This window comes from Carica papaya, chromosome 3, assembly GCF_054855325.1.
Source record: "Carica papaya isolate Zhongbai chromosome 3, ASM5485532v1, whole genome shotgun sequence".
NCBI lineage: Eukaryota > Viridiplantae > Streptophyta > Magnoliopsida > Brassicales > Caricaceae > Carica > Carica papaya.
The window spans coordinates 9,877,236-9,890,547 of NC_142311.1; the positions used below are offsets into that span (position 1 = coordinate 9,877,236).

A 13,312-nucleotide genomic window follows, 5' to 3' on the forward strand; every position below is an offset into this window, starting at 1 on the left:
AGTGGTAACCGAGAGAACCGGTACTCGGTAAGAAAGAGCCTTGGGCGGGATGTTACAGCTCCTTCACTGACATGATTAGATAAACCTTGAAGCTAGGGTTTTAGAAGAAATTACCAGCCTTGCTTGCTCCTTCACCTTCAAAGCTGCGAGATATCTGAATCCAACGAGTAAGTCATTCACAACCATTATTATGATTGGTGTTCATACTATTTTCGTTGTAGTTGTTTACCTTTATCCTGCATTTGGTTGCTGGGAAAATGGAGAGATAAAAGGCAAATTAAATGAAATTTTAAAGAAAATTTGAGTTTTCCGCTTCCTTTACTAGTCAAATAGTGAAACATCTGACGATTTTGCAACTTTAAATTACCATGTCAGTTTTTGCTGCATTCATTCTAGTACAGGGATCTGCTACGTCGTTTCCTCTAGTTTTTTTTCGTCTCTCTTTTCTAAATCTTCTCTTTGCTATCCCAAAAAACCTCTTTGAAATAGCTGGAATATAGTAATGGACTGTGAGAGTCTGCTGATTTTTTATCTTACCTCTGTAGAGTTATATGGTAATGTTGCTCAAACATGCTCCGTATAATCCATTTCCAAAATGCTAGAAACCAAATCTTGAATCCTAATATTTGTATGAATCTCCAAATATAATATATATATATATTTATATATATAACCCTTTAAGAGATTTTGTGGTGTTACCTGGGTGAAATTTCTTGAATGTCTTTCCAAGATGATTGGAGGTCTTTCTGTAGTTCTCCATTTTGCTTACATCCATCTGTTTTTGTAGAGAGGGAGAAACAGAGAACAAAGGTGGCCTACTCATTGTAGAGTTTAAACAATTTTCTTAAAAAACTTTAATCTAGTAGGAAATGATATTGTAATATGAAATAATAGAGTTTATTTGATTTTTCAAAAACTTCAAGGTGATAGAAAATTGTTTGATACTATATATAGATATATATATATATTAATAATTATACTGTGGGAAGATTAGTGTTAATCCTACAACTGAAAGGAAGAAAATCGGCTGTTTTTGATTTTCTTACAGACAAGAAACCTGAATTTGGGGACTTTGATCAAGGTGACAACACTGCGTCAAGAAATTATATGCAAGCATGGGAAGCATGACAATGGCTCCAAGTTTCTGCTTCTCTGTCAACAAAAGCAGCAAAAATTCTAGCAAGTTAAGCAATGCCATTACGCAACATAATTTTATAACCGCAAAGCGGATAGAGAAACCTCTAGAGGAACTGTACAATGTGAGAGTGGAAAGGAAAGTGTCACCAGACAGATTGGCCAAGCTCGGTGTCTCAAAATGGTCGACGTGGAAGACTGGCAAGTGCAAGTTGCCATGGGACTGGCAGGTTGATCAGTTAGTTTACATTGAGGAAGGAGAGGTGAGGGTAGTTCCAGAAGGGAGCAAGCGGTTCATGCAATTTGTGGCAGGAGACCTTGTCCGATACCCAAAGTGGTTCGAGGCAGACCTTTTCTTCAATGGTCCATATCAAGAGCGATACAGTTTTCGAGCGTATGGTGATGACTGATAGTTATGCAATACTTGTGTTGGCATGCAATGGCTTCTCCTTCGTGTTATATTTGCTTGCTTGCTATGTCTGAATCTCAGCCATATGTATAAGCGCAAACCTGTGTTTTCTAACTGCCATGTGAAATGTTGTTTTCCAGAATATATAGATTTTCTTTGCCATTTTAAGATTCTGTTTTAAGTCAATTCCTTTAGATTCCAAGTGCTGAAAATAGCATGCTTAATACATATATAGCAAAATATTTAAATAATATTTTTTAATACAAGATGGTGAAAGGATGAGCCAACGAGAACCAGGATTTAGGTGGATTGCCTTCTAGGCCACTTTTGCAGCTGCATGAGACATCAATATATAGAAAATAAAATACCAACTCCAGTTTAATCCTTATAATCTTCTGGCCTTCACTTTTTTTCTCCGTTACTTGTTTATCCATTCGAGACCTACGCAGATAAATTACTGGTAAATATGAGAGGTATTCTGGGTAAGCAACTTGCAAAATAACAGCAAAGACGGTAAGGAAAAGTACACAGCAACATTTTGGCAAAAAGGGAAGAACCTCTGTGCATCATTACAAAATAAATATTATCAGGTAGCAAATCTGAAGAACTACCCCTATAACCAAATCCCTTATGATACACGCACTTATATTTCCATTCAGTAAGAGGGATTAACAAGAGGAAAGTGAAAATAACAAAAGGAATGAACCCAGAACCCAAAAAACTGGTGCAGTGTCGATATCCACATAATCTCCCCACCCTATCTTTGTTGGTTCTGCAGGTAGAATACTACAGCTATAAGAAATCCTTCTGGTGAGACTAAACAATCCTTACATTGGCATCAGCTTGGCAGCACCATGATTCCTTCCACAGTGGTTGATAAGAGTAAATTCTTCTGATTGACATTACCTGCCCTTTTTCAAATACTGGTAGTACCTCGCGGACTCGTACTGCTGGCAATGGCAACAGAAGATACAAATCTTGAGACAAGTACTGCCTCATTGCTGACAGCTTTAGAGGCTGCCACATCTTCCAAGCGCTTCCAGGTTGCTTCCCGCTTTGCCTGCAACTCTTTTTCCATGACTTCGTCTTCTTGAAATTTGAGCAAGCACTCCTCAAAAAGTGCTTGATCAGCATCAGAAAAGATCTTCCTCACATTCAGTGTCAGACTCTGAACAGCCTGGTTCCAGTGACCCTGTGTGTTTCTCTCTAAAGCAGGGAAGATTATAGGCAATATCACTTTCCGGTTCTGGGTGATCAGGTTCCTTATGTGATCATTGTTCCACAAAAACAATGCACGTTCAGCCACCTGCCATAGCAAAAGATTACTTTACAGCATCCCATTCAACAAGATAACAGAGGATAAATCGTAATTCAAGTTGGCCAGATGAAGCAGGCAGACAGGTACAAATGAAATCAAAATAACATTTTTCTTGGTTCATCGGAGAACAATCTTTGTACTTAACTTGAAGTACCTTGTACCACTCATGCAAGTTTCCCAACTCATTTTTTTTCTTGCTGTAAATTTCCCCTTCAAATTTTACTTAAAAATACCACAATCAGCAGCATAATAGCATTGCTAATGGAAACATGCATTTATTTACACTAGACTTCCAATGGTTCAAAAATATCTTGAGTTTTGACAATTGCTCAATGTCAATTATCGATTCCAATTTCTGCCTCTTAACCCATAAAATCACTAAGGCTTAAGCTCATATAGAGAAAGGTGGCTGTTGGCTAACATAATCAATCAGAACAATGTGAAATACACAACATACAAGTCACGGCCTTAGTATTTATCCTGTGAAAAAAAAAATGGAGGGAAAATCTAAATATCATGGTGGTTTCATCTATTTCCCAGAAGTATGTCTAAATCACATGCAGTCTTACTTCCACATATGTGCACAGCTCATATATATACATAAAGTATTTCCTAGTTTCCTATTTTCTGGATTCTAAGATTCTGTTTGGTTCATTTCATATTGTCTTAATAACTAATTCCATATTAGTCTTGATATGTAGAATTACAACATGATATCATGTTTGAAACAACTCTACCCCCACTTTCAACACATTGAGAGTGAGATTTCCAATTCTCACTTCTTGAAACAGGAATTGGAGATCTCACCTTAAAAATTTAATGCAGGAATTGTACCTCAAACTAGATATTGTGTTGCAAGTTTACATATTGATACTAATAAAAAACTGTAGAAATTAACCAGGAATATAACAAGAATTGAACCAAATGAGCCACACCAGTCATTATCCAAGTCAAAATTGATACACTGACTTGTGAGAACCATTAAAAAGAAAAACCTGATAACATTCTACACTCGGATTAGGGTATTAGTCCTGATCCAGTAAGCACTGATGAAAATTTGTCCAACCAATTTTGCACTCTAGTCATACAAATTCAAAAAACAAAGGATCATGCAAAAAATATCCTATTTAAGGATGTGAATAACATGCAAGTATTGCACTTTTTCTTAAGAAAGAAAAAGAGCATGCCTCAAAGGTGATTACCACCAAGAGAGCAGTATCTTCCACAGAAAACAAATTCCTTCCCCAAAAGTAAGTTAATGTGGGAAATGAGTAAAACAACCAATAATCATCCAGAAAATAGATTCACAAGCTCAAGTTTGTGGTTTGGAAGGCATGCATGTAATTCTTGTTCATATAGTAGGATAGAGATCTCCTGATAATCAATTTCAACATTAGGCTTTCGATCATCCTATTCTGGAAGTGACTGAGGCCTCCAGAGATTTTTTTTTAAAACAGAAGGGCTTGAGAAGAATTCTAACATCTTATAGCTTATATGTAGATTATGTAAAGAGTTCTAACATCATATAGCATTTTAGATGAGACAAAATTAAAACAAAGACTGAAAAACAAATGATGCTGCAGTTTGCAATATTTCATCTGAACCAGACAAGTCTTCGGGTAGCTGATGAAAAATACTTGTGAAATGGTAATAATTCAATAGAGAAATCATATCAGACCTGGAGCATTGCTACTGACAGATCAGTTTAAAGATTTTTTTTTTATGTTTTTATTGAGAAAAGAGGGGAAAATTTACAGAAAGCGGCGAATAAGTTATCCAACTGAAATCAAAGAAACAAAACAGAAAGTATAAAAAGGATAATACATAAGAGGACTCAGATCACATGGCAGTAGCATCCCAATTCCTGTAAAGGACAGTTTAAAGAGATTAAAAAAACAAACTTTTAACTATGAGTTTTGGAAAGTTAGTTGTAGACTAAAGAAAAGGCTGCAACATTGAATCAATTAATAGATTTCAGTCAAACTACTGGCAGAAGCACTTGTCTATTGCTTATCATACTGCAAAGTATCGATTTCCATGAGAGAAATTTCAGAGTTGAAATCTAGTATTGCCACTAACAATTCTCTTAAGCATAGAGCTTGGTTATCCTATAGCATACTATCTTCTGGAAAAAGTAAAACAAAATGAAAAGGTAGAACCATCTGCCACATGGCACTTACACTGAGACGCAAAACAAATTTTTCACATCTCTAAAAGTCCAAAAAAGGGTCTTTACGGCAAACAAGGTGGATTTAAATCTGCAGTTGTGTTAGATAGAGAAAGGAGAAAAGACTATAAAGAATTATCTTCCTAGCATAGACATTTAAGTTAATGACAATACAAAAGAATAATTACACAAAAGATATTTGAAATCCACAAAACCTTCTGTCATTGGCTTGCTGCACCTGAATAGCATAGTTCTAATCTCACTCGATTCTCGAGAATGATTACTCAAAATGGGTTGTCTATGTTACCTTAAATGCCAATCTTTTTCAACATACTGGAATCCATTTTATAGCTACAACTTGCAGAGGAAATCCAATACGAAAGAACAAAGAAAAGATACAGAAACCTCGATTTTCCAATCTCAACTCATGGAAACATATGGGAGACGGAGCAAAACAGAGTACGAAACCAATTCGAAAACTCAAGTCTCAATCCCAAATTTTTTAATAGCTAAGTTTTCATGGCAAAGTAGTACAAAGCAAATAAAAATAATGTATGTTATTCAAACAATAAGCTAAGGATCCGCATTTTGAAGAATGTAGTTATTAGAGAATAATAAAAGAAGATCGATACCTGAAAATGTGAGCTGTTGAGACAACGACCAATCTGCCGGAACAAAGGAACCATGCAACGTTGAAATTCTGCAGCTTGGGTAGCTTCTAAAACTTCTTCCAACTCTCCAAGAAACATAACCTCCTTTGAACTATTAGTTATTGGCCAGTACTTCAACAGACCTCGAATGACAGTATCAGCTAGCTTGAAATCTTTCTCAACAAACTGAGTGATGCAATAAGATAGCTGTTGATGGTACATTGAGACACACTTGGGCTTGTGAAGAGGAATCAAGGCACGAACAAGAAAGAGCTTGTGCTCTTCCTTCAGCGGCAAAGCAAACCCATTAATTATACTCCCCAGGATCTCAAGCAATTCGGCAATCCCATTGTGCTTCTCAGTCTCAAAAATAAACCTATAGAAGATGTTATTGATAGCTTTCCTGATAAAGGGTCGGTGTACCATGAACTTTCCATAGATACGGTGGAGAATGGTCTTCAGATACTCCCTCTCTCTTTGATCCTCGGAATCAAACAAATCTAACAACCTCAAGACAAATGAATGGTCAATATATCTTTTAGCAAGCTTAGCATCTGTCTCCGTTGAAGCCACAAACCTGAGTAGAAGTTCATACACAATCTGAAGATGAGGCCAAGCCGGCTCCATTGTAGGTTCCTCCTCCTCCGGATCATACATGTCTAGGCCCTTAATATCATGATTTGAAGAAGGAAATGTTCGAAAGATATTGATTGCCACCATCTTTGTAATTTCCTGCATTGCCACCTCGTTGAATTTCGTTGTCACAGACGAAACATAATCAACAAGCTCAAGCAAAGTTTGCCGCTTTACGTCCTTCTCTTTGAGATTCTTCGAGGGATCGCTAAAATCAAACACAACGCAGCACATATTCAACTTCCTGATGAACAGATTCTGCTTCTCGGAGCTTGGAACATCCCTGAAACTCGGTAGTGGCTCGTATACCGCAGAAGATAACATGGGACCAACCTGGGTCGAGATAGGAGCTGTTTTCTTCCCTTGATTGGACTTATTAGCGCCCGATTGATGTGAGGCGAGAGTCCCATTGTTCAAACGCGAACCCGAGTTGGAAGATTTGGAGGACGCTGCACTGGGTTTCAAGCTATTAACGGAATTGGGACCAAGTGAAGAATGAGTAGAATTGGCATTGACCCCTCCCTCGCTGTTGGAATCATTGTGCGACGATTTCGAGGGTTTTCGAGGTAGTTTGCCCAATATCTGTTTGATCATATCTACAAAAACCCTAACCCCAGTCCCAATGTGCCCGAACAAGAATCAACGTTTTTAACCCCCAAGAAGCTCAAAACGTTGTCATTCCCATAGTCTACATAAATTCGCCATGAATCAATTCGAAAATGTGTACATCGCGAAAGAAAAAAACCCTAATCAGAAGGCAACCCCCTGAATAAGCCTGCATGTAAAGAAGCCAAATTCAGTCACAATTTCTCTAAAAGCAAATTGGAAGTTAAGAGATATTGAAATGAAGAAAAGCTAGGAAGCCCAAAAAGAAAAAAGAAAACAAGAATTGAAAGGGATAGAAGGGAAGGGGAAAAGCAACTTACATTGAGAACGCGATCAAAGCGATCTGAGAAAGCGCGAGAAAACGAGAGAAAGCGAGAGGGATTAAAATAAAAATCCCCCCAGAAAATCTGAGCTGTAAAGAAGATCTTCAATGGGTAAAACCCTAAAATAAGCTTTGTTTCGGCCCAATTGATTGTAGACACGGAGAGAAAAAAAGGAAAGAGAGGGAAAAATTAGCAACGACAACAAACGCCCAAAACGAAATCCAAACCAAGAAAAAAAATCAAAACTTTGCAAACGAAAAGAACAAGAAAAGGAAAGAGAAAGAAGAAAAAGAAAACGACGACGACGACGACGACGACCGACGACGCTCCTCTCTTGGTGTGTATCTCTTCTGAACACACCTCTGTATTATTAACCCTCTCTCTCTCTCTCTCTCTCTCTCTCTCTTCTCTCAATGGAATTTGCTGTGTCTGCCAAGACGATGAAAAAATTAGAGAGAAAGCAAAAGGAGAAAACATGGGCCTGATGGGAAATTGGAATTACGATGTTTCACAGAACGGAGAAGTTAAATTACAATTATACCCTTATCTTTTAGTGTAAAATTTTTGTATGTGACCAATGATTACGATGCAAATGGACCTACTACCATCTCGTATTTTGTAGGTGAAATTAAATGGTCCAATTGCAATACATATATATACACACATCTATATTTACAATTTCTCTAGTGCAATTTTTAAATAAATAAATAAAAGAAATAATGTGGGTCCCATTTTCTGATTTCCCTTTTTTTTTTTTTTTCTCTCTGATGTCTTGTATGTGGATTGGGTTGACCTGTTATTACCACCACTTCTCCAAAACAATCCAATTCTGGTTTAGAGTTGAAACAGTTGACAGGGAAGGTAATCTTCTTATCCTCTATTTATTTTTTCATTTTAATTTAAATATTTAGATTATATTTAAAATATATGTAAAATTATCCCTATATCTATATTTATTTTGACATAATAAATAATAATTATAAAATTCGAAACAAGTGGACAGGCCACACCAGTTCCAATTATCAACCAAATATTTATATTACTCCAGTTTAGTAAATGTATCGAATAAGAATATAAATTAAAATTCCATGACGTTCAATTGCTTTAATTTAAATAAATCAGTTCAAGTTGCGAGATTTGGTCTTTTCATTTTTTTTTTTGTTTCTATTTATCTTTATGACATATAAATATTATATTTTGATATAAATTAATATAATGTTTTATTATATATTTTTAATATTAATATTATATTTTTTTATTAATATTTATAATATATTTTAAACAACATAACTTATTGTTTTGCTATTCTATATTTTTCAAACTAATTATTAAATCTATAGATCACTTATCAAATCAATAAAAAGTGTATTATACATCAACTAGTTTATAATGTCGATTCAATAAAATTAATTGTAAAGATCTAGAACTTAAGAAAACAGAAATATCGAATTGTATCAACTATAAGCGAAAACAATTTGGAATTTAAAATTTACATTCCTTACACAGTAAATCAGAATATCTAATAAAATTACGATAATGTCCATTTATATAAGTCCAAAATAACGGAATAAATAATTAAAACAAAACAAAATAAAAATCTTATGGAGTTAATCTCTGCTGGGCAACTCTAATGGGATCTGGAAGGTAACATTTATTCGCAACTCTCCTGCTATTCAGGATATGAATTTTGGTATTCTTAATCTGAAATGGTTAAATAGGAAAATGAGTTATACCCTCCTAGTAAGAATATCACGCTTAACACCGGTACGGAAAATCGAAAATCGATAAAAAATCATAAAACAACAAATGGAGCCATTTGTTTTCTTAAATAAATTCATTTAATATAAAAAATACAAGTTTCATACTTACCTTACGAATTTTCAAAACCGGTCTATGAAGTCAATAAATCGAATCATATTTTAATTTCATATTCAAATGAGCAATAACAATAAATTTACCTGCTTACCAGTACCTTTAGGGGTCCATAGGGATATTCCCCTACGCGTGAACTCAATATCAAATTTCTCGATTGACCGATCGTCCCCATACCCTGTCCGGTAATGAGTGTCAAACATACTACCCCCTCAATACCTCATCCGGTACGAAGGTGAACTATACCTCTCAACCCCTTATGGTATGGGAATTCTCGGCCCGGTTCGACTAAGGTAATATCTACGGTAGGATTTTTCCTATGTACTGAATCCATACACCATTTTTCAGAGTACCTGATAAGTCTTTTATCTACAGATCCACATCATCAACCAATCACACATCACATACCAACATCTCATTTAGACCAATCAATCATAAATCATACAAATAGACAATACGTAAAATTAAGAAAATACGATTAGAATATTTATTTTAGATCAATCAACAGATAGAGATGAAATGGTTACATAAACTAATAATTGAAAAGGCAGTTAAAATCAATAAATTAAAGCACCCGATATAATAGTTTGTAATTAAGACAATATAGAAATAAATGTACTACACAAATAAACTATTCACTAATCAGTTCCAGCCCCACTAGTGACCTATAATTAATTTAAGAATTTTTTAAATTTTTACTCACAATATTATTGATTATTAAGATTCAATTTACCATAACAGAAAAAAATGTGAGAGATTCTTACCCCGGATCAGTGTTCGAAATACCATATGTTTCACAACACTTCCTAGTGGTTCCCAGATTTTCTGAATTTTTCTTGCAAAAATTAAAAATATGTGTCATGTATCCAAAAGTACCTCAAAAGGCCAAAATAGGTGTTTTTGTAATATCCAAGCTCGAAAAATGATCCGAGATAAATTTGTTATTCTTTAATTATTAATTTAAAATAATTGATTAATTTATTTTATTTTTATCTAAGTAAAACTTTGAGAAAAAAATAAATGAGGAACGAGATTGAAAATAATTTTGAGAAAAATGGGTGAAATTTTGAGTTCTGGAAGTGTTTTTAAAAGAAAAATTAGAAATAATAGGTCAAAGTATAAATACAAAAAGTTCAACCATATAAGATTGCCCAGTCAGCACCCTTGATGAACCGGAGTGTGCTGTGTGGCAAGACGTGCTGACATCGGTGCCACATGGGAGGCCATGTTGGTGATCCGCATGCCCCGAGATTAGACGGCTCAGGATCAATCTCGCACACGTGGATGGTCCAGATTCGTTTTCTCCTTAGGCGTGATCGGACGGTCAAAATTAATCGCAATGAACGATTCAGATTCGTTTTCTTCTTAGGTGCGATTGGACGGACGAGATCGATTGCGATGGATGATCCAGATCAATGCAGGATGCTTATAAATACTTCGCATCACACGGGAACCTAAATCCTATCCGCTAGCACCCACTGGAGAAGAAGAATCAGACGCCGGAGAAGGAGGCCGACCGCCACCGCCATTAACAAAGGTAAAAATTTCTCATACCCAGTCGAAATTCAATTTTGAGTACCCATATGGCCACATCAGAGTAAGAAGGACGACAAGTGAGCCGAAAATCAAGGGGTAAAGCTCGGTAGAACAGCCGCGGCTAAAATCCCAAAATCCTTCCGATGAGCCCTTTTTCGATTCTCATTTCACATTATTTCTCGATTATTGTGCTCACCGTTCTTTTCTGTACAGGGTACCCAAAAAAAAAACCTCAACCGCAAAGGAGGACCGACAGAGCCACCGCACTAGAGGTCCCCCTGATTGGTAGGTTTGATTTTTTTATGATTTTTCGGCCAACCGAGGCCCCTGATATGTTTTTCTACAGAGATACGACCAAAACCGGTCAAACTCAGCCAAAACTAGCTAGGCTGAGGTGAACTGCTGTCGTGGACAGCAGAGTCAGCGCTAGAGCACAGCGACAGTGCCGTGCCGGAAACCCATAATTGGTCGGAATGAGTTTTGGACACCGATTTTAGATTTTTAAGATATTTTTAGGTATGTGACGAGTGTTTTGAATTTCACATAAAATATTTAGGAAACGCAGTACCCATTATGAGGCGTAGTAGATATTTCGACATCTCAAAACACCGATCTAAGTAAGAATCCTTCACCTTATTCTTTGTTATAGTAAATTGAAGCTTCACAATGCATAATTTTGTATTTTTATACAAAAATTAAAAAATTTTAAAAATAATTACAGGTCACTGGTGTAGTTAGAACTAGTTATTTCACGATTGTTCTGATTTCCTATTTATTTTATTGTACTGCTCAATTTACTTAGTAGTATATAGTGCATGTTTTTAATTTATATTTTTTATAGCCTTATCGATTTATCTAGTTTATTTGGTTATATACCATCAACATTAATATAATTTAATTGATCTATAAATATAATATGAGTTATTGGTATGCATAGTTGGTTGTTTGTTGATGAGAATCTTTAGGTGAAAGAATTACTGGGTACCCAGGGAAAGAGTTGATAGATCCGGTACATAGGAAATCCTACCGTGAACGTTACATAAGTCGAACAGGGCTAAATGGGGCTAGGAAGTTCATTACCGAAAAAGTTTGAGAGATATGGTTCACTCTCATATCGGACGGGGTATTGAGGCGATATAATATTTGGTGCCCATTACTGGATAAATTATAAAGATAGGCAGTTAATGTTTAAAATTGGATATTGGGTTCACGAGTAGGGAGATATCTTTATAGACCCCCAGGAGTACTAGTAAGCATGTAAGAAAAGAAAGTTATTGTTTCTTGTTATCTTACGCGTGAAAATAAAAAGTTGTATGAATATGAGTCTTCATAAGTTATTTTTGAAAAACTCATTACAGTAAGTACAGAATCAACGGTCTTTTTTACATTAAATAAATTTACTCAAATTAAGTGTTCAATTAGTTATTTTATGATTTTTACTAATTCTCAATTTTCTGTATCTGTTATTAGTATGACATTCTTACTGGGCTACTATAGCTTGCCCTTTCATTAACCATTTCAGATTAAAAAGATCAAGATTCAGATCCCGATCAGTAAAAGTGTAGCGCCCGGGGAAATTAAAAAAAAAGGGCGCGCGCCACGTCAGCAGCCATGTCAGCAGTCCTGGCCAACCAGGACCTGCCACGTGGCAAAAACCACGTCGACCGGGGACGGGCCACGTTGGCAATCCGCGTGCGCGCGATCAGACGGTCCAGATCAATCGCGCGCACGGACGGCCCAGATTTAATCGCACGGACGACCCAGATTTAATAAAAAACAGATGGCCCAGATTAAATCAAAATGGACGGCTGAGATCAAAAGGCAAAAGGGTATAAATAAGACCCCCACACCAGACCCCAAACCCTAGCCACCTGCCCTAGCCAAAGAAGACGAACCAGAAGCCGGCCGTCGCCACCCGCCGCCGCACCGGAGGGATTTCCGACCGCCGATCGAGGTAAAATTCATACCCCCGACTCGTTTTTCCACGCTAATTTCCCCAGTGGCCAAATCGGAGCCAAAATCCCCGGGATAATGAGGTTTATAGTTTGGGCGCCCATACCGGACGGGGTATGGGGACGGTCCTGGAATCTGATTTCAAGTGTTAAGGGTTAACGGGTAGCGGGACCCCTATGAATCCCCATGGATACTAGTGGGATGGTAAATGAGGAAAAATATGTTGTGTAATGATTGAATTACGAGAGGCTTGATAAGTATTATGTTATACAGTTTATATATGATTTCATGATGATGATGATGTTATTGCTTTCGTATATTGTTTTAATGAATTTCACCGAGGTAAGTGAATGGTAAAGGTTTTATTATTGATAAAAAGATTTGTTGTAAATTATGCTTCATTGGTCTTTTTGTGTTTTCTACCCACTTTTACCTCCGTGACGGTGAGATATCGTGATATCTTTACTGGGCTAGTGTAGCTCATTCCTTATTTAATCATTTCAGATCAGGAAGACATTGTTCCCGAGCCGGTTCCGCAGGAGGACGACGAAGGGGACGCCTAAAGACTCCATAGTCATATTCGTAGCTTTTACTTTCAAGTTTCTCCTTTAGGTAGTTTAATCTTTTATATTGTGAGCATGTTTTTGGTTTTAGTGTAAGGGATGTTAATCGAATTTTTGACTTCGCTTCCGCATCTGATATTTTTAATAT

At 36.4% G+C, this 13,312-nt stretch overlaps 2 protein-coding genes across 2 annotated transcripts; one reads left to right on the top strand and one right to left on the bottom strand.

The window, feature by feature from the left end:
* Positions 1–12: 12 nt before the first annotated feature.
* On the top strand, positions 13–1,711 carry LOC110808808 (RmlC-like cupins superfamily protein). Its single transcript, XM_022034417.2, has 2 exons — positions 13–167; positions 1,049–1,711. Exon 2 carries the CDS (start codon positions 1,116–1,118, stop codon positions 1,542–1,544), a length of 429 nt encoding a protein of 142 aa, XP_021890109.1. The 5' UTR covers positions 13–167; positions 1,049–1,115; the 3' UTR covers positions 1,545–1,711.
* A 346-nt stretch (positions 1,712–2,057) lies between these two features.
* LOC110808807 (serine/threonine protein phosphatase 2A 59 kDa regulatory subunit B' zeta isoform-like) lies at positions 2,058–7,705 on the bottom strand. Its single transcript, XM_022034416.2, has 3 exons — positions 7,238–7,705; positions 5,661–7,086; positions 2,058–2,849 (listed from the first exon to the last, which is right to left on the bottom strand). The coding sequence occupies exons 2-3, from the start codon at positions 6,903–6,905 to the stop codon at positions 2,460–2,462; spliced, it is 1,635 nt and encodes a 544-aa protein (XP_021890108.1). The 5' UTR covers positions 6,906–7,086; positions 7,238–7,705; the 3' UTR covers positions 2,058–2,459.
* Between the last annotated feature and the right edge of the window lie 5,607 nt (positions 7,706–13,312).

Coding starts and splice junctions, on each gene's coding strand:
- LOC110808808 (XM_022034417.2), top strand. CDS start 1,116: ATGGGAAGCATGACAATGGCTCCAAGTTTCTGCTTCTCTGTCAACAAA.
- LOC110808807 (XM_022034416.2), bottom strand. CDS start 6,905: ATGATCAAACAGATATTGGGCAAACTACCTCGAAAACCCTCGAAATCG. Junction 2,850..5,660: donor TCAACAGCTCACATTTTCAG/GTATCGATCTTC, acceptor TTGCTATGGCAG/GTGGCTGAACGTGCATTGTT.